Genomic DNA, 21,963 nt, shown 5'->3' with positions numbered 1-21,963 from the left:
TGCACTGATTCCCCTGAGAAATCAAAACAAGGAAAGCTTGTTTCTCAACGGCACCATTGCCCGTCCACGTCGACTGACTTCCTGACGATCTCCCAGTTTCAATCTGAAATGGCACCGTTCTATAACATGAATATCTTTCTAGAACATGAACGCCATTCGGAGAGATGTCAACGCCCTGCTGTAGGAGCACAGCCATACCAGGGGACAGGTGTGGGACAGGTGTGGGACAGGTGTGGGACAGGTGTGGGAAAGGTGTGGGACAGGTGTGGGACAGGTGCGCTGCAGTCAGACAGACGCTGCAGACCTGTCACCTGCGGCGAGGACAGCTGCAACTCAGCGGAAGTCTCGTTCTAGAGCACCTATCGTGGCTGCACCCCGCCCGCACCACGCCCGTACCCCTTCAGTCCTCAGCTCAGTCTGCTGCTGGGGGACTCGCCGCAGCTGCCGCTCTACCTGAGAGACAGCCTGTCTCCAGGACCTACAACATTTAGCGGTCAGACACACTTAGCCGGTCTCGCCGCCATGTCCCAGGCGGCAGCAGCTCGCTGTCTCTCCACTCAGCCCAGGGAAGATGCACGGCTCTCCCTCGCTTCTGTGCATCCGAGCTGCAAAGCTGCCTTCCGAGAGCAGGAAAATGAGACGCGTGGAAGGGGGGATTTGGTGCAGGTTGAAAAGTAACATTGGTAAGGCTGGAGAAATGAGAATGTTACCCAGCATGCACCAGCAGCGATAATCCAGTCAAAGTTTTAAGCCCCATAAAGAGATTTCTAGCAGAATGCAGAGCAGTGGCAGGGAAATGGGTTTGCGTCACACACCAGTGATCTAACTGTTTGTTCAACAGATTTCCCTAATTCCATTTGATTAGTATGTGTAAAACATATATACAGCAGGCTTGCTAGCAACCTGGGGCCTCGCAAACACATAAAACTAGTTAGCATATAATTGCTTCAAGATAGCATCAGCCAATGTATGGCCTTTTGATTTAAATAAAAGATCATCTTAACACAGCTACTGCAGTGTGTGCGTGTGTGGTTGTACTGGACAGTAAAATAACATAATGAATGGACTGCTCTGTGACAGTTATCAGTGGCTCAAGGCTCTCCCCGCCAACACAGCCCTCCTCTCTGCTACTGTGGTCTGTAATAGCGCATGATCATTACCTTCTCAATGGCCTGTAAATTGCGAGACGAACACAAGCTAGTTTCTGTTGTTATTTCCTCCCTAACACAGCTATATCTGTCTGTCCACCCTCCATTATCTCACTCTATACACCGCCTGTGCTGCTGGGGAGCACACCAAGTTATCCCAGTCCAATTACACACACACACAATTGCACACACAAACTGAAACACACACACACTCACACAACACCCTGGGTCAGAGTGTTGTCTTTATGTTCCCATCATGCACAGGGGTGAACTGAAGCTTAGAATCGCTGACACAGTGCAGGTAAAACCTTGTTACCGCAGGCCCAAAGGAGCCGGTGAGGCTAGAGGAGGAACCAGCTCATGTGGGCTGCTGTGATGGAGGATGGTAGCAGAGGAGCAGGTAGAGGAGCAGGAGCAGGAGAAGAAGGAGGTGGAGGATGAGGAAACGCAGGAGTAAGAGAAAGGAGAAGAGAAAGAGAATAATAAAGCAGCGTATGAAGGCGGAACAGAAGAAGTAGGAAGGGAAGGAACAGACGGAGAACAAAATAATGAGGAAGTGGTGGAGGAGTAGCTCTGTTGGTAATGCAGGTAATTAACACTGTGAGGAAGTGGTGAAGGATTAGCCCTGTTGGTAATGTAGGCAAAGAGTATAGAAGCACAAGAGGCGACAGTGATGCTTTTTTGGTAACAGTCACTAGGGGACGCTTCGGTTAAATTTACGTAGTTAAATATCAGCTAATGTTCAACCGTAAAGTATACACCTTTTAAAGGATCCCTTGGTACAGTAAATCAGGTAGAATGGGAATTTTTAGAAAGGGAACTTTCAGAAAAAATCCAAATACATTTTTGTTATGTCTACAAATTATTTTAGATGTGGTATAAGTTTAGCTAGCTTGCAAATACTGAGGATAGCCTAACGTTTAGCTCTACATTTCACTGGGTCTTGCAGCGTTGCTTGATTTACTGAAATTATAATGAAATGTTATGTAATAGTCATTTGCCTACTTTAGCAAGTCACGGTATCCCCTGATAGTGTAACTGAGATGACACAGTAAATAATTCCTCTTTCAAGTAATAAGCCCCCGTTGAAGTGTTGAGCATTAGCTCCACGGTCTGAGATCTTGGGACGAAGCCACTTTTTTTGTATTTTGTTAATGCAGAATTCGGTCAAATAAAATCTGTAAAATAGACGTAATGAGTGGCACATTAAGTGGGGCAAGTACATTTCTCTTCCAGACTTGCCCTACCAAAAAATCCACTTGTCCCAGACAAGCCTTAATGTCGAGCCCTGTACATGGCTAGACTCTTGATACAGATCAGAATCTATCATATCTTGGACACCCAAAATCAGTGAATCTCACAGCTAAATCAGCGCAATAGAAAATGCACTTTAAAGAATTTCAAACTAAACTTTTTGGAAGTGGAAGACTTGTGGAAGACTTGTCTGTAGGTCTTGTCTGTAGGTCTGTGAAATAAACTGTTAGAAGGGATTTGATGATCACTAGTCTAGTGATTATGTTATTCTGTGTCGTCATCATTCAGTTTATTTTTTTAACAAAGCAGCTGATATTGCCAAAAGGGATAGCAAGCTAGTGGACTGCCGAGTTGCTTTCACCCCAAAATGGCGGACGCGTAGGGCTGCTTCTGGGCGCTGGTGTTGCAATGGAGCGTTCTATTGGCTTTCACTTCTTTTCAATATAAGTTATTTGATGTAGGTCTTTAACACTATGAAGAAGTGGTGGAGGAGTAGCCCTGTTGGTAATGAAGGTCTTTAACACTGTGAGGAAGTGGTGGAGGAGTAGCCCTGTTGTTAATGTAGGTCTTTAACACTGTGACACCACAGGAAGGATGACTCACCCTGACACACACCCAGTCGTCAGGACAACTGTCACTCACTCTGCCATCTCCACTCAAACGAGCACACATGCTCATCAAATTGCACACACACACACTCATTATTACAAACACGTGTGTACTTACTAAATGAAACACGCACACACTCACAAAGTCAAATACACGCACACACTTTACGTAAGTAAAACAGAGAGAGAGAGAGAGTGAGAGAGAGAGAGAGAGAGAGAGAGTGACAGGTACAAAAGGGAGACTTGGAGGCACAGAGATCTGTGACCACAGCTGACTCCAAAATGACTTGATGTGATTGCTAACCTCAACACATTTCCTATTTGTCTCTGTGTCTCTCTCTCTTACACACACGCACACGCACACACCCGTCCTGCTGTGTCGCTGCCTAAGCTGCGGGGACATTTCTGCCTCCAATCAATAAATGGAACCGGAATTGTTTAAATATTCTCTCTCCCCTCATACATAATTCATGGTTGTTTGGCAAAGCAGCTGAAGAGAGATGAGATGAATGGTGATTCTGTCGGCAAGACATGTTTCCTCCCTGTGGCGAGAGTGATAGGAGTCAATACCAAACACTTGTGCAGTGTGTGGAGATAAAAGGCTTGAGAGAGGGACAGATTGGGTGCGAGTGTTGGAGATCCAGGGGGATCCAGCGCATGGATAATAACCCGCGTGTCCTTGGCCATTCTCTCTTTAGACTCTTCAACAACACCTGGCATTCCAAACCACAAAAAAAAAAAAAAAAAAAAACATTTAATCTGAAACAAAAAGCGCAGATGTTGTGGATGCATGTGTGAAAGTGTGTGTAGTGTGTTTGTGTGCTTGTGTTCAGTTCTGTGTGTGCATGCACAGGGCAGGGGGAGGGGCATGAGGGCCTACACTAGCTTTGCCAGGCTAACGCTGTGTGTGTGTGTGTGTGTGTGTGTGTGTGTGTGTGTGTGTGTGTGTGTGTGTGCGCGTGTGTGTGTGTGTGCGTGTGTGTGTGTGCGTGTCATAAGCACCCCTGTGTATGTGTAAGTGGACATAGTCTAGCTAAATCCCCTGTGTGGCCACAGTACAGTGGAGCCACAGATGGCAATCAGCTGGTGTGACCCTGCTGTTGACCTCAGCAGAGCAGAGCTGAGAGAGAGAGAGAGAGAGAGAGAGAGAGAGAGAGAGAGAGAGAGAGAGAGAGAGAGAGAGAGAGAGAGAGAGAGAGAGAGAGAAAGGGAAGGTCAGTAAAATGCAAAAAGCAAACGTGAGATTTAATAAAAGTTTACTGTAATTACTCTGAAGAGAGCGTACCGAAGGTACAATTTATATTGCAACCATTGGAGTCAAGTTTTGCAACTAAAGAAAAATGTCATGTTAGCGCTGATATTTCTTGGCTAATTGGACGTGCTTCCCTCTCTGTTCAGAGTATTAAAATACAGTTTGCTCTCATCTGATGGTTTTTTGCTTGAGCATATTCAAGGCCTCACGTCTGCCAGGCTATATGCTACTATGTTGAGAGAAGGGAACAGTGCTCTGTAGAGACGCTGGCAGATGACAAGCTTTGATGCTAAATCAGACTCAAATATTGTAGCTGTTCTTGTACCATAATGAGACAAGGGACATGAGCCAGCTCTCACACTAACAACCGCCCCATACAGCAGTCCTGTCAGCCTGATACTGGTGATCAACACACAACTAGAGGAGACTGGAGTCTGGAGAAACAACACTGGGATGCTGGGACTCCAACAGAACAATTAATGAATTGATTTGTATTCTGTTCCGTCCCATTCGGATCTCTTCTGCGCTGTTCTATTCTTTTCTATTCCGACATCTCCTTTCTTGTTCTGTTCTTTTCGATGTGTTTCTTCTATCCTGATCTGCTCCTCTGTAGATTGTATCATGCCACTGGGCACTGGCATTTTACCGCGGGAATAGTAGTCGCGTTTTACCACACAGGAGCTCCGTTTACAGCAGTTAGTGCTTCATCTCTACAGTTGTAGCAACTGTTAGCTGGTGTTTCAGAGAAGAGGAGTCACGTTGACTGTAAAGAAGCTCTGCACTGATGTTGCCAACACATTCAGAATGTCACTGTGTGTTAGTGACGAGGTTGGAGGAAAGATGTGAACACAGCTGCCCAACTTACTCACACACATACACACGCGCACACGCACACAAACCGTCAAAGTGTCTAACACCTCTTGGGCTGACACACATCATGATAAGATGTGGGAAATAACTTGAGGCTGGGAGGAGCCAAAGTTGGACATTTGTGATCTGAAACTGTCGGCCATCATCTTCCATCATGCTCAGAGCAGAGGACTCTGGTAGGCTACACCACACAGGGACAGATCTATCAGGTTGATTGTGATCTGGCATGTTGATCGAAATGAACACACATATACAGTAAACATACACACACACAGAAACAAAAGCATGCACACACACAGAGAGAGAGAGAGAGAGAGAGAGAGAGAGAGAGAGAGAGAGAGAGAGAGAGAGCGAGCGAGAGACATAAGCACACACACATTTCCCTTGAGCTGTGCCCAGCAGTGGGCCAGCCAGCCATCCTCCAGGCACTCTGTCAGGACTGTGAGGCCTGGGCCAAGGCCGGGAATGATGATAGAAGATGTGATCTCAGCTCCAGCCTGGAGGCAGATAGCAGCGGACAAACACATTCTGTACATGATCATCACGTCTCAATCATCTCATATCTTTGTATCCTTCATCACTGGGTTGTCGGCTACATGGCCTTGGATGCCCCCCCACCCCCCCATCTCCAGCTCTCATTCTCTTTTTCCACTCTATTTTCACACACTCCGCCTCTGTCCCTTACTAGCACACACTCTTACAAATTCACCCACTCCCCTTCTCTTCCCCACTCCCTCCCTCCCTCTCACCCTGAGCAGCATGTGAGCCTCTCGTATTGGACCCCTGGAGCGATCCTCGGCACTGCCGCATCACCAACGCCACGCCTCCCTGTTTACGTAACCAACGCAACCTATTTCAGGAACCCGTAATAACCGTTGAAAGGTATGGAGCAAGCAGAGCGGTCGAAAAAGTTCCAACTGAACGACTGCGTAAATCCATTTGCATATGTAATGATGTTTTTTGCAGTGTGTGAAGGCTCAGTTCCAGAACAGAGGCCTCCTCTGATTCGACGGAAAACCAGGTGGTCATTATTCATTCATCGTCCAAGTTTTATTTTTGTTTGTTAAACAAAGAACAAGAAAAACAAGAAAGAAAAGTACGTGTGTAGATGCAATAATGCTCACTGAACCCTCAGCACCAAGGGCCAGTTTGCCATGAAAATGTGTATTTGATTACTCTAATAACCTCTACTAGTGTAATCTCATCCGGGCCTTGCCGTGGAGCTGGGCTCCAGCGTAATTGGAAGCAATGAGACAAGTCATGCAGGAAATAGACCTCCTCTAGAACATGTTAGGAGCATCCAACCAGGAATTGACACTGCAGTGCATACCGAACAGACATACACACAGTATACATACGGCACCCATGCACCACATTCGAACATTGATACACCATAGACCGTCATGCAGAAAGGCAGCCGGTGACAAGATTGCACCATTCATCTTGCATGACGAGTGCATGTTTGTGTGTGGGAGGGGAACACAAACACATGACCCATCCAGTCAGGTGGAAGATCTACATTTCTCTACAGTCATCAATTCAATGACTCTCATCACCTTGTGTGAATTGGGCAGTCTACTGCATCAACGTATTGCAGTGAGGTTTACTGTGAGGAAGGTCAGTAGCTGCAGGAATGAAACCAGTCCCATCAGGCTGTGAGTAACAACTTATAGCTTTAGCTCACCGGCTAGCCTACTAAACCCAGACCTGGAATGGCAAGCTAGCAAGCTGACTCTATCAAGGACACTCTGGAAAGGACGGCTGTCACTTCTTCCACCCCCCTCCTTCCACCCTAACTTCTGTAAAGCCGCTCGTTGGTTCTTGTTTTTCTGTCTTCTCAGGAGAGTGGCTGGGGGTCAGAGCAGGGATACTCATCACTCTGGTGTCTGTTTGCATCCACTCAGGCTCCGCTAAAACACTTTTACTACTGCAGCCCTGGGAATAGGCTGTGTGTGTGTGTGTCTGTGTGTGTACAAATGACTTCAATTAGAGAGAATCTCTGTAAAACAGGCTCTTGTAGTAAAACTGGAACAAGGGGATTGTACATGGGTTAGGCCTACTGTTTAGAAGAAGACGTACTGAACTGAACCCAGGTCTTCCTCACATTCATGACATTCACTTGGCTTAGCTTAAACCAGGTCTTATGAATGGGCGCTGTTGGATGACTGCTCTGCAGGCGACAGGCAGGGTAATCATCCTTGAGGGTTATGAGCCTTGTCACCGAACCACCTCCAATGCACATAAGGACACAGATTTGTGTGAGGATACATCATTTAACTTGACACAATGGAATTGTTTGCCCATGATAATCTTCTTAGCATATGTGAGCCAACACCATCACGTTGGTGTTGTCCTATATACAGACTTTATCTCATTAAACTCTTCCTATCAACATTTCATGTGCTAAGATTCCCAGATCCCTGCAGCTGAATGTGCCCCCCAGTTCAAGACAGCTCAGCACAGCAGCATTGGAGAATCATGTCTATGGTTCCTATTGAATAAAACAGGGATCAATCTAGAGTGATGAGTGGAATCTAGTTATGACTGCTGGCTCAGTGTACTTGTGTGATCTTGCAGGTCGTGGGGCCTGTCTCACACACACTTGCAAGCGCACACAGGCGCACACATCACTATTCATGCCTTGTCTGTTCTATTACGTGCGCCATTAAATTGCAGCATACGTAACACAGAAAACAAAGTGATAAAACTGAGAGAAACAGAAACAGCCATTAATGAGACGTGCATACAAAGAGCTTTCATTGATAGCTTAAGCCAGCCATTGCCGACCTTTTCCACTGGGCGGCCCACTTGCATTGCTCAAATATTTTTGCGGTCGCCCAACACATCCATTAACTTAATTTGCGCTTATCACACATGTTTAACAACACCACAGGGGCCAGACACTTCGCTTTCACGGCTAAATGTATTTGAGCGATCAAAGAAGAAAGTGTCCATCAGTGCCACAGTAAGCACACATTGAAATGAGAGGTAGTCTAAGTAACTACGACCGTGATAGGCCTACGTATACGGGGGAAATCGGCCAGGTATAAAACTTACAGTTAAGTTAGAAATGTGACTTTTAATAACCAGAACAGGTTATGTTACATTATCCGTAGGAAACATTACAGACCAATTGTGTGTGTGTTAAAATAAGCGACTAGCAAGCAAGCTAAAACATGTTAGCTAGCTCGCTAGAAAATGTCCTGACTGAGTTAGATAAACCTTACCTTTGTAGTTGTGTTTCCCTATCGCTTGAAGGGCAGCAACAGAGAATTCTATGTAGGCCTACATCGTTAATTGTCATTTTGGAAAGAACTTCCAACAAAACCGTCATTTTGTGTGTGAGAATGGAGATGTAACCGAACTGCTAGCTACTGGACGTTTTTGACCTGGCTTATGCAATATGCGGAAGCAATGCATAATTATAATGATTTAGCAACATTATATAGTAGCCTATAATATTTTGATATTTTTACATTTTGCATATTTATATTTCAGAGTTTTCATTGGTTTTGCATCCCACCTGCATTACCCTCGCTGGCCACAGGTTAGGAATCGCTGACCAAGGCTATAAGGTTCTCTCTGCAATTAAAGATCCTGTAAAGTGGAATTGAAAATTAGTTTTAAGTTCATCACACCACAGAAGAATGTGTTGTTAACTACACATCCAAATTTGAATGAAAAAAACCCACCGACAAGTATTTTAAATTAGGCATTGAAATCGTGAGTAAATCAGCAGTCTTCTCTGCTTGAGACTGGGGGGGCGTGTCGTCTGAAGGAGCTGAATCTCCGCCCCTGAATTTAGCAACAACAGCAACATTAGCTAAATCAATTGCAGATATCACAACAGACCTACCTGCAGTCTCTGAGTGTTTTATGTATTAATTACTTTGTCTTTGCATCGTACCACCTGAGTAACAGAATGCAACCGTCTGTGATCTGACGTAGATAGGTCGCTGCGACGTAGATTGTCGGGATTTGGCTCCGCCCATACAAAACCTGAGCTGAAAACGGAAGAGAAACTGTTCAACGGTCTAACTCCACATTTCGCGCTTTGCACATGCTTTCAAGAACTCTTAGTATATAATGTATATAATGTACTGAGAAGCAAATCATGGAATTTGCTCTACAGGATCTTTAAGGCTTTGTATATTGCTACCCCCCTCCCCCCTCCTCTCTATTCCTTCACTTGCAGCATTATGAACAGCCTTTTCTGCCTGATTATCCATCTTGTGGGCTATAGAAGCAGGAAGAGTAGGACCACTGGCCCTAGGGTATCATAGAGGAACAGCTACAACATTGTACCACTAAACAAACCACTACATCTATTTATAGATATGCGTTGACATGCAGTCCTTTGTCAGGTATAAACTCTGAGCAGCTATGTAGCTGGGGTATAAAACCACAGTGATTCAGGCTACATATTGTTCCCTCTAGATCTAATTAGATGTCATATAGCCACAACATCCAGAATCGAAAGCAGATGGCGGTTATTAGGAAACAAAATGGAAAGCACACTACTGTATGACTGTGTAGGACATGTTACTGTAGCTTACAGGGTGAGCTTACAGGGTCTGTGAGAAGCACATCCAGTAAACTAGCCCTGGTATTGATATACGATGTCTCCCGACAGGCAGAGAGAAAGTCACTGAGAGAGAGAAGAAAGAGAGAGAGCGTGAGAGACAGGGAGAGAAAGAGAAATAGAGACAGAGAGAGTGAGCTTGAGAGAAAGAGAGAGCGATAAGGATGGTCAGAGAGTCACGATGGTTCTAGGAAAAAGACATGCAATGCAGTGTTCATAGGGTCTGTCAGATGTAGCATGTAGCACTGTACCCATCTGGGCTCTGGGTCCTACCTCCATAGAAGATCATTCAGTACGAACAACTGGTCTGTATTGTAGATCCTACCCTACGGAGATGTAGGCCATTGGACCAGCTTTCTGTACTACAGCCTGTGTAAAGATAAGCCCAGCACAGCCCACAGCTAGCAGCAATCTGCCACACTACATCCTCATTAACACACATTAACACTTATTAACACATATTAACGCACTCCCGCCCAATCTACAGCTAATAGCTTGATCAGCACAGAAACAGAGGGGGAGGGGGGGGGGGGGACAGACAGAAACTAAGCATGATAAAATTAAGAAAACATAGACAAAGAAAAAAGAGATAGGAAAGAGACGCGATGAATGATTATGGCTTGAGAAGCCTCATGAGGTGCGTCATCAACATGACAGCAACAGGCCCTTGCAAACTCAAACCCTAAGTGTTAGTCTTGTTTTACAAGAGCGTGTCATGTTCAACTATCCCATACCCCGTGTACTTGGTTCTCAAGGTTCTGTGAAAGGGGCTACTGTCAGCACAATCGAGGAATCAGAGGAACACAGAGCTTATAGCCGGGGTTTAAATGCTGACGTTGCTGTTTTAGGAATATGGGTGTAGGGTTTGATATCATCCTAATCCTGGAGTTTGGGATTATCTTGATCCGCTGGCGAGGTTATTCATCCTCCAACCGATGACCTGTCGTCATGACGCTCTGCGACGCCGAGGCAGCTCGCCTCTGAGCTCTGAAGGACGCAGTGACATAACTATGGTTACCTTGACATGGCGGTGACCTGGTGTCCCCCTGCCTTGTATACCAGTGTGGAAAGGCTAAGGTAATGATAGATGAAGGGTTACACTGTTTCTGATTGGTCAGAGATGATGTGCTGAACTATCTGATTACATTTAGTCATTTAGTCATGTATCAGACGCTCTTATCCAGTGATTAGTCAGAGCTGATGTCATGTCCTGTAGCTGAGTTTCCATGATGGGTCAGATGATCTTATTGGTCCGAAGTGAGTCAGACTGTGACTGGTCAGATATCGATGTCGGTCTGTATCTGACTGTTTCAAAATTGATATTTTACTTATGGCTTCTGCAAAAGTAATCACCACTGGAAAGAAAGACCCAGGATAAAATGTACCTGAATAAATAAAGCTTAAACAAAAAAAGTTTTTCAAAAAAAAAACGACTAAAAAACTGTTCTGAGCTGGTAGGCAATTTTTCATGTAAAAACGTGTTTCTGGAGGTGGGCCAATCATCCGTTGGACACCAGGCATGTCATCATGGTTGACTGCTTTTCAGTGGCCTCTAATGGGCAGAGCCATCCAGCGCAATAGGCCACCCTGAACTCCTGACTCCCTCCTCAGATTCTGCAGCAGAGAGAGCACTGTTCCACATCTGAATGGTATCATGATTTGGATACGGAAACCTGCAGAGCTACAGCGTGGAAGCAGCCAAATATTACACCAGGATTACTACTGATAAGAATATCTGACTCAGATTATGTTTTCACAGGGGAAGAGGATGACTCATCAAAAACGGTTGATATGGAAGGCTCTGTCGAGCATTGTGACTTCTCCTGCACAACCTGTGTTATCAGCCTGGCTCACCAAACCCCCTTCTTATTCCAGTGTGTCTGATATTACAGCTGAGGGAATGTTTGAAAGTATATTATACTGTACATATATACTTGCACACATATTAAGAATTTCACTGTTTAGATTACACAGTCAATATATATCTGACAAACAAAACCTTTTATTATTGCATTAAATGTACAAGTTTCTCTAGCAGGTCTTCATATTGTATGTATGTCTCAATGTAAGGACTGCCATTGTTATCCTCTACTACCCTGGGGGACAGGTATGGTTCCAGGTAGGAATACTGACAAGCGCGTCCCTCCACACTGTGCTACTGTATGTTAATGTTGTTGTTGGTCTAGAGAGCCAATACCCACTGCTCCGCTCTGCACTCCTCTAAAACCAGATATAATGAGCTTTGGCTTAACCTGCTGGACACCAGATGCTGCGATTAATGATTCCTTCACACAGCTATCTGGGATGTGTGTGTGTGTGTGTGTGTTTGCCTCCATTTGCATGTTCTCTGAATAATGATGGTGTCACAGAAACACCAACAGCCTACCAAGCCTACTCACAATGCCCTGGACCACCCCATGTCCAAACACAAAGAAGAGCGCGCTTTCAGTCTACGATTCTGGTGAAACTAAAGTTAATAAACAAAGGTCCCAACTGTGTCCATCTAAGCACTGTCACCTGTGTCACAGTGCTGTCAACCCCACCTAGTGTCCTGCTGAGTCCAGGGTGACAGTCTCACCCCAGGAGGCTTGTCTCAGGCTCACACAACGGCTGTATGTCACCTTCCATCCATTAACTCGCTCACACACACTCGCACAACACACACACATACAGAGAGTAATTAACTTACACACACACATGCACAAAGACACACAAACACATACACACACCACCACTCCCAGACAGACATTGACCCTGGGACATCAGAGTGGCTCTCCTGTAGATTGAGAGGCTGGAGGATCTCTAATCTGCCACTGGCCTCTGCCGTCACAGTGCACTGACTGCCGACCAATCATTTGGCCTAATCTGACTGTTGATAAAACATCCATCCCGCTCTCTTTCTCTCTCTTTCTCCCTTTTCTCTCCCTCCATTTCTCTTCCTCTCGTTCTCCTTTTTCTCTCTCCCTCTCTCTGACAGATGGGATCCTGAGGCCAGAGAATGCCATTATCCAGCCTGTCCAGATTAACCAGACACAAATGAGCAGATCAGCTCCACCGCACAATACCTCTCACTGTCTGCCTTCCTGCCTGCCTGCCTGTCTATGTGCTGGCTGCCCGTCGGTCTACCTGTCTGTCTGTCCTGTTAGTTTGTCTGTCCGCCTGGAAAAAGCTTTTTTTCTTCATCGTCACTTTCATTTAATACATTCATGTCAATGTCCAAATACAGGACTTTAGCAGTCCTGTCTCAGCCCATTGTTAATATTTCAGAAAGGTTTGATGTGGAGGCGCCAACAAAACCACACCAGTGGTGTTCTGTATGTATGGTTCATCAACAACACAGTTGCAGACATACACAGTACTCTTCAGTATATGTAGCCGGCAGTCTAGTTAAAGTCAGTCTTGATTGGTTTCGCTCACACATAAACACACACACAGATGCACACACACGCACACACATTCCTCAGTATCAGCACCAGGACCACTAGACCAGTGGACCAGGGGCCAGTTGTGTAAGAGGCCTATATTCCAGCCAGTGAGGATCCAGGAGGAATGCAGATGTAACACATTAAGGTTATATAATTGCGCATCATAACAATGCTGACTTCTCACCAGATGATAATTATCTGTGGAAGAGAACCAACAAACAGACAGCAATAAGGAACAAGCAAATAGAACCAACTCTGGTTCATTGGTTGTGTACGGTGCGATACAGATCCTAAGGTCCCAGACTGATTTGTTTTCCATTCATTCCACATCTCTCTGGGTCAGATTCATCCTGCACTACATTCACTACACCAATTTGAGTACAGTATATGAGCTTAGGCTGGAGTATGTGACCCACCATACAGTGCGCACCCTGTAATATAATAACTCTGTAAAGACCTACAGTGTATCACACACACACAAACACACACGCACTGAACCCACTAAGATGCATGCCTTGAATAGATCCGCTACACCAGCTGACCTGCAGGACTTTGAATTCAAAATGGATATAGGACAAAATAACCTCTGTGTGTGTGTGTGTGTGTGTGTGTGTGTGTGTGTGTGTGTGTGTGTGTGTGTGTGTGTGTGTGTGTGTGTGTGTGAGATGTACAGTGCCCTGGAGCTCCAGAGACCTCTCTCTCCACAGCACATCCAGATTATTTCCATCAAAACCTGGATACTGTTCAGCAGGAATGAGATCCTGGAAATGGCTATACTTAGAAGCGCAGCTAAGAAAATCTTTGATAAAAACCGAACGGGTCATTTTCTCACAGGCCCTTGAGTTGTTCAACATTCTATTCTTAAATCCTGTCTGCTGCCTGTTCGTCTGCCTGTCTGCCTACCAGTCTGTCTGTCTGTCTGTCTGTCTGGGCTATGCAGTCTGTGACCATGCGTCTCTGTAATCATTGCAACTCCTAACCCTGAGGAAGTGACACGTGTTTTAATAAATCATGATAATGGCCAGGCAGGGGAAGCATTAAGGACTCAGTCTGCATCAACAATGATTGTCTATGTTTGGCAGAGAGCCTCTAATGTATGATTACAATAAAAACATGCATGAGTAACTTGTTTACGTTCCATCATAAGCGCTTTATGCATTGCACTAGCTGTCGGTCTGAAGGAAGAGAGCTGAGGGACACGTAGAATGTTCAACCTGCCATGGTGCTGAGTCAGCGGGAGGAGGACCAGGGAGATGCAGGCTCGGGGGGTCCAACCTCCCCCACTCACCCACCCACTCACTCACTCAGCACACAGAGGCAGAGCCTGGGAGAAGATGCAGGATGCTCCATAGCAGAGGCCATGACTTCTGCTACATGCTGCCTACTCTTCAGGCTATTAGCTAAGTGAAGGTGACAAGGGAATTGTGCTGTCGTTTTTTTTTTTACGGTTAGAAGTGTGGATGATGCTCCAGAAGCAAAGGCACACTATTATCCTGTAGGAGGATGAAAGATGTGCGATTTTTTTATGTTTACGTTGAATCGTTCTCTCTCCTCGGTTCCTTTGTTGAGGGGCACAGGAGCTGACCTGTGTGGTGAGCGGACATCTCTGAGGACCACTAGGAGACATAGTAGCAGGTGGGAGGACTGCTGGTGAGGGTCAGCTCACAGTCATGCAGACCGTGTGACAGGGAGGAAGAGAGGCATGGGGGTGACTGGGCAAAGAGGCAGTTATCTACCACCCTCCCCGATCAGCATTCATTAAGTCTATGATTCCGAGTCAAGGAGTAGTTCTGAAAATGTCCTGTGTGCAAGGTTTTACCAACTTCAGAAGCTGTACCTTTGGTCCCATACTGCCTAGACACATGACTGATAATGATAATTTACCAAATGTTCTTGTACCAACTGACCCCATCATCCCATATATATTTTATTTTTTGTTAAGTTTTTTAAATGCCATGTCAGATTAGGCCAGAATACAGAAGCAGGTTGATGTTATAAAACAGACAAAGGTTATGGTTACAGGGGTGTGGATGTGACCTTTGAGAATCTAGGATCCTCATTGGCTGATCCAGGCAGGACCTTCTCTGGTCTCCCCAGATGCCAGATGCCAGCTCTCACTCCCCACTGTCAATGCTACTGTGCGACAATCCTGCTTGTCACTCAGTCAGGTAGTAAATCGAATACAGGTCTTAGGGAATTCCTGATTTGTAAATCCTTTGAGATGTCTTTGTAATGAACCTATGTAATTGTTTTGCGGATCTTCAATGAGACTCATAAGAAGGATGAGGAAGGCTATGATCAAAGATGGTTCCCTGTTGTCACGCTAAATCAAAGTGAGGAAGCTCAGCAGCGGTAAGACCTGGGGCCTTCCTCAGTGCTTCCTCAAAGTGGATCTCAAACTAAAAGTAGTCTAAAATCAGTTTAGCGAAATGTTTAAATGCATATTTAGACTGACAGGAGGAAGGATCAGTTGATTATAACAAGAGAGAGAGAGAGAGAGAGAGAGAGAGAGAGAGAGAGAGAGAGAGAGAGAGAGAGAGAGTGAGTAGCATGAACTGATATTACTGAAATGAACTAAGTCTATGTTGTCAGGAGCTGTTATCTAAAATCTGCCAGTAAACATCCGGATGGTAAAAGAAGCTTCAGACTAATGTGTTTCCTCTCTCCTGCCTTCCTAATCTTCCCATATTAAACCACAGATTATCTGATGCTGCAATACTAGCCCTCTGACGTCTGTTGCCGTAGGGAGACACTGTGGTAGGCTTAAGTCCTGTAAGGCTGGGAAAGCTGTGCTTTTTCTGGTGCGCCTGCCAATAATACATTTTAAAGGTTCATTCCATCATTTCCACAGGCAGACCCAAGGGGGAACACACTGACCCTAAAGAGCACTTGAAGGAAGACCATAATCATCAACATGATTCCCTATAAGCAATCAATGGCTTGGCCAGACCGTATGAACAGGATTGAATGGTCAGAAATCAACAGGAAAGTGAGCCAACAATGTGACCCAGAAGAGGTGAACTGATGAGGAGGGATGGGTTACTCTCAATCATCAGGCAATCAGAAAAGACACTGACTTTAACATTAGAGGTTTTTACCCATTCGATGTCATATTGGCTGCTTTGGACCTATCACAGACTAAGATATTGGGTTATGCATCATATCCTAGCATAATGGCATTGACGTCCCAACAGGGTGTCAGTAATCAGTGCCTTAGCTGGACTGCACAGGTAATAATGAAACGGGATTGATGCCCCGTAGATTTCCGTTGTAAACCGGGCACAGCTCTGGTAGCAACAGCCACGGCTGCCAGTAGCATTTGCGGCGGATATCGTTTACGCGAGCTGTGGGTCTAGTCCAATTTAATGGCCGTTGGTCACGGTGGTGCGTGCGTTTATCAGTGAACCTGTGGTTTCAGGCGGACCCCCCCCCACCTAATAATAGCCTGTAACGGTTACCTGTTGGGCAATGTGGAGGAGATATTGATAATCACTCAGTTCACTAACAGAGGGTAAAGACATGATTCCTTTGAAACATTTAAAAGGCATTCTACACATTTCTAACAATTTGAATACGTTTATGAATTAATTTGCTTACCATATACTCCCTGGCAATGGATGCCCTCCAATAAGACGTTGAACAGCCACAAGAGACCGAAAACTAAACCCATCTTCACGTTAATGTCAACATTATCCAATTCCACAGTGACAGGTTCTCTTCGAATTGAGAGGCTGCTGGTCAGAACAGTCAATTCAAGCTACTTCTATACCAGATTTCCAACAAATCCGGTTGGAAAGCCGGGTGACAAATTTTGAATTTATATCACTTTTTCGACTCTCCTCTAATTTCGACGAGGGCAGTAGCCCATTTGACCGTTCAGTATTGAATCACAGTGATGTAGCCTACGCACCATACAGTATTACATGTCAGTCATACCGCCTTGGACAGGGCATACAGGTGCCTCAGGACGGTCTCCTTGATAGTGACATTGTAAAGGAAACAGGGGACGAAAGGCTGGAAATTATGCAGAATTTTGCTATCCAGTGGTCTCTTCGAATGTCCGCTCCCCTTTCACTGAATCCAGCTATTTCCATCACTAAACATTAATGAAAGAAATGCTGATGTCCACTTGTAGGTGCCTCATTCTTAACGGCGCACCGGGAGGCAAGCGAGTCAAAAGGCGCTCGGTGATGCTGTGCCGTTGGTGATGCCTTCATACGCCTACCAAGGAGAGAGAGTGAACGTGTCTTCCCTCTGTAGCGACGTTTTCTTTAAGCTCAAGAATCCCTCTCCCGACAGTGCCTGAAACCGGAACGACGAGGCGTCGCTGTATGTCGGTTTTTATATCTAAACGTCTTGACCAGATTTTAATTGTAGAGGAGGATGCTCAGACTGTCAGTCACGCTGCGCACTACGTGCAGTACTGCGCTGGAACGAGCCCCCGCTTCCCGCCGACGTCAAGTGCGTGACTCCTCAAATCTCATTTGTATGAGAGGCACTCACGCCCTGAAAAACCGAGCTTGAGAACATGGGCCTAGGAACAATTGTTTTACAAAACGTTAAACTCAGAGCGATGTTGCAGAGAAAACGAAAAAGGATTTTCCAGGTAGCATATTAATAATGTATGATGTCATCTGCAGCATTTAGTCAGGAACTTCCATTTTAATCTTCTTCTTAGCAGATGAGGTTGGCCATGTAACTTGCCTCCTAATTGTGTCGACTTCCCTACTGCTGACCACCAGTGGCTATATACTGACCAGAGGGAGTGATCTTTTGAAACACGGTTTCACACTGCAGTTTGTGTTTGCATGTGTATTTGTGCATGTGTTCTCTCTCTCTCTCTCTCTCTCTCTCTCTTTCTCTCTCTCTTTCTCTCTTTCTTTCTCTCCCTCTGTGTGTGTGTATGTGTTTGCCACTCTGCACCCATCACAATACATTACAGGAGGACCTGGTTGCCTGCCAGCCCTCACACAATCAGAATAGTGTGGCCCAAAGTAGCATGCTGAAAATTGGCATGTGTGTCTCTGACATCTTAGCAGTGTACAGTACAGAGTAACCTGACTGCCCTCTTCTGGAGCCCGGAGGAGAGGGAGAGTTGAAGGGCGAGCAGGGAGAAGGAAAGGGCGGGGGAGAGAAAAACAACATCTGGGATTTGAGATGTACTGCAAAATCATTGACTGGGAAGATTCCGGGTGAATTCAGATTAGGATAAGGCCCACCTGCTACAATTCAACTGTGTCTAGCTTCAGAGATGGTGTCTTCTGGTACATTCTCCCCCACTATTGTGTTGGTCTTTCACAGCTGCATATGCCAGCCAACATACGTGTTGCTCTGAGACCACATAAGATGCACGTAATCTGATCCATAGGTCATAGGTTTCATCCACGTCTCTATTTTTCTAAGCTTCTTGGATTCAGAGGTTACTCCCAAGTGAACGCATGTCCTTGTTGCTCGCTTTCAAGAACTGTCCGTGTAGAATTGATAAGCATCCTATTTTGTTGTGTTGAATGGTAGCAGTGAATACAAGTGGTGGTGAGGAGGCTTCTGATGTTGTTCCCAGCTGAAGGAGACAGTTCAGGGTTCTTTTTGCAACCTCTGCTCTGTCAAAGGCACACCTGGAAGACTGTCAGCAAGCTGCTGTTTATGATAATCTGGAGACTAGCAAATTTGTAGCCGGTGATAAATTAATCTAGATAGGGAGCGAGCTGTGAATCCTGAGAGGATGGAACCTTGCTGTGTCCTTAACAGGGTCATATTTCATCAAGTTGCTTCTTTTCAGCAGTCCGTTCTCTGTTCTTTACCTTGAAATGCCTCACCTCGGGGAGGAGTTTTCTATTTGAGCCTCCACTGAAGTAAATTTGTTTGGAGGCTATCCAATCTCCTCCATATTCATAGTAGCCTTCATCAAATGAGTGTGAGTGTGTGTGTGTGTATGTGTGTGTCTGTGTGTGTGTGTGTGTGCCCTTAAATCCTCTTTCATAGATTTACTTGCTCACAATTACATTTGTACAGTACTCCTCAAGGACTATTTGGCTTTGCCACATTCATTGTTTATCCAGGTTTTTCTTAGGTTTTTTAAGAGCACTTTAAGCAGAAAACACTTGGCACCATGGATACAAACGATACACAGCAGCATTAACAGACTTAGCATTGAGATCATATTAGGATACAGGCTCAAAGATATTGTAATGTGTACAATTTCTGTTCTGTAACTAATGTCATTGTAATGTCCTGTTTTAATTTATGTCATGCCATGCTATTTAGATAACATTCATACAATTTAAATTCCTTCCAAGTCCTAGCTTTTGGGGTGAAAATACATAATTTGAGTTAGACAGAGAAAAAGTATGTGTGAGAAAGAAAGAGAGTAGTGTACTTATCTTAAGAAGACACATATTTGAGCCTCTGTGGTGAAGATGGCAGCCTGGAGGCCTGTTAAAATAGCGGCAGCAGCAATTAGCAGAGCAACAGCTGGGGTGTGGGGGGAGATAAGTGAGACAGGCTGCACCTCAGGGCGATGTAGGGAGGGAGGGGTGAGGAGGAGAGACAAAGGTAGAGAGAATGAAGTTGAGAGACAAGAGGGTTGTGTTGGGGGAAATATTCTAAACAGTCCTCTTCCGTGTCCTCCTCCAATTCACATTCACATCCTCCCCTTCTCATCTATGTTTCATGAGAAACACACGTCAGGGACGTGTCACTTTAAGGAAAGTTTAAAGAACTTGTGTGGTGTTGAGAGTTACAAACATCGTTAACCACCCTTATCCTGGGCTGTCCTGAGGGCTCTGGGATAGCTCGCCTGCCAAACCTCTCCCTGGCTGTTAGTGTGTGTCCTTGGGCATCTTGACAGCCAATAGTTGTTTGACTTGGGAGAACACCAGGACTAACACCCTAACACTGGATGGATACTAAGCCAAGTCTGTTTGTCCGCCCATCCGTGTTTTTGTATGGATGGTATGTACATGCATTCATCTATGTTTTTTAAGTGTTAGTGAGGATTTTTGTCAGATTGGCTGGTCACTCAAAGAAGAACCCACAGTCACTGCATAAAGCTAGACTGCATTAGACACACTGATGACTTAGCTCCCCCAGACACATCATTGTGCAGAGAAACAGTATTGAGACAGAGTACTCTCTTTACATTTTTGGAATAAATTATATTTTAGATTATAAATAATATGTATTCTATTTAAAAAACATTTTGTTAAGCCAGCGAAACCAAGTAAATCCAAGTAAGCCAATCAGCCAACCAACCAGAAGCCCATCTAGCAGGTTTGTTGTTCTAGAAGCATCTTGTGATAGTTTAGTATCAGTCAGTAGGCTGGGAGCTCTGCACCTGCCCTCTCTGCCACTCTAACACGACACACACACACTTACAGCCCTGTTACAGCTCTTTTAACAGCTCTGTAAAGGAGAGCTGGATGGATGGAGAGACTGGGCTGTATAACAATCAGACATTCACAGCCTACCTCCCAAAGGTGTGCTAATTGTCCCCTCAGCTGAAACGTGCCCCCCCGCCCCAAACCCCTCAATCCCAGAGACAGTATGCCAATTTCTCCCTCTTCTTAATACATCACTGACAGAAATGGGCAAACAGAGGGCTGCTACCCTAACCTCATTCTGCTTCCCTCACCTTCTGCTTCATCACCCTTCCTCCTTGTTCTCTTCCTTTCCTTCTTACTGCATCCCGTTATCCCATCCCTACGATGTTCTCCCTGCTTTCCAATTTTGTCCATGTCTCCCACAACCCACCACTCCTTCTCCACCTCCTCCACCACCTCCTAATCCTCCTTTACCACCTCCTCCCTCGCAACCCGAGATCCTCAGAATTGAAGAGAAAGATGCCAATGAAAGGGTGGATTGAGTCACCCTGCCCCCTTGTGGCCAGGTGATGACGAGCAAAATGCTCATATAAAACACAAGAAGACGAGTGGAAGGAGGTGAATAAAATAACAGTGACACTGGAGAAGAGCATGTTTTATCAGAAGGGATTAGGTTCTGTCGAAAACAATTTCCATCAGGATCCTCAAGGGCTTACTGGCTCCAAGTTAATTAATTTATGTGGTACAGGAAGAACCTGCCAATGGATTGGTATTCAGAATCTACCTGTAGCTTTCAGCATCTCATCACTTGTTAATAATTTCAATTTACACTGGGGTATCTATTCGCTAGTATTTGGACTGACATTTCAAGTTATCAGACTCTCCATATCCTGTGGAGAATCGAGGACAAGCATTGGAATTCACAACAGAGCTTTTAGTGGCGTCAAATCAATTACAGACTGAGAGTGGATTCGGTCACTGCATGAGAGAAAGGAGAATGGCTCTCCACCTCATTACAACAGTTTAATGGATTTTGGGTTGAATTTTGAATGGGGAAAGTTGAGAGTGGAAGAGAGAAGAGGGATGGATAATTGAAAATCACCTTTGGAAAATTAGAAGGGAAAAACGTTAGTTGCATTAGAGGTCCACATACTCTAATTTATTTTGTTTAAAGAGTTGGAGAGAGGATGGATGGAGAGTGGAGGGGTGGAAAGAGAAGATGGTAAGTCAGTATTCCTTTGAAGGTGAACATGAGTAAACCAGGAACCTTTCTATAAATAAATAATTGATGCACACACTTCTGCACTGGCGGATGTCACCCTTCTGTTTGATATCCCAATTTGTGAACAAGGCTAAACAATGAACTGAATCCTGCTCCTCTCTGTTTCTATCTTCGCTCCATTCCACCAGACTATTTCTCCTCTCTGATCACCTGCACTTCCCTTTCACTCTGTTCCCTTGCACTCCTCTCTGCTTATTTCTGCCAGTATACACTCCTTTCTGTT

At 45.1% G+C, this 21,963-nt stretch overlaps 1 protein-coding gene across 1 annotated transcript in view; it reads right to left on the bottom strand.

Annotated features, from left to right (window-relative positions):
- The window catches only part of mdga2a (MAM domain containing glycosylphosphatidylinositol anchor 2a), a 57,328-nt gene extending 39,744 nt beyond the window's left edge, over nucleotides 1-17,584 (bottom strand). Inside the window, 1 exon segment of the mRNA XM_047018423.1 lies at nucleotides 16,737-17,584. Coding sequence (XP_046874379.1) covers nucleotides 16,737-16,809 — 73 coding nt within the window. The 5' untranslated portion in view covers nucleotides 16,810-17,584.
- Between the last annotated feature and the right edge of the window lie 4,379 nt (nucleotides 17,585-21,963).

This window comes from Hypomesus transpacificus, chromosome 3 (assembly GCF_021917145.1).
Source record: "Hypomesus transpacificus isolate Combined female chromosome 3, fHypTra1, whole genome shotgun sequence".
In the NCBI taxonomy this organism is placed as follows: domain Eukaryota; kingdom Metazoa; phylum Chordata; class Actinopteri; order Osmeriformes; family Osmeridae; genus Hypomesus; species Hypomesus transpacificus.
This window is presented reverse-complemented; position numbering and strand designations above follow the sequence as displayed.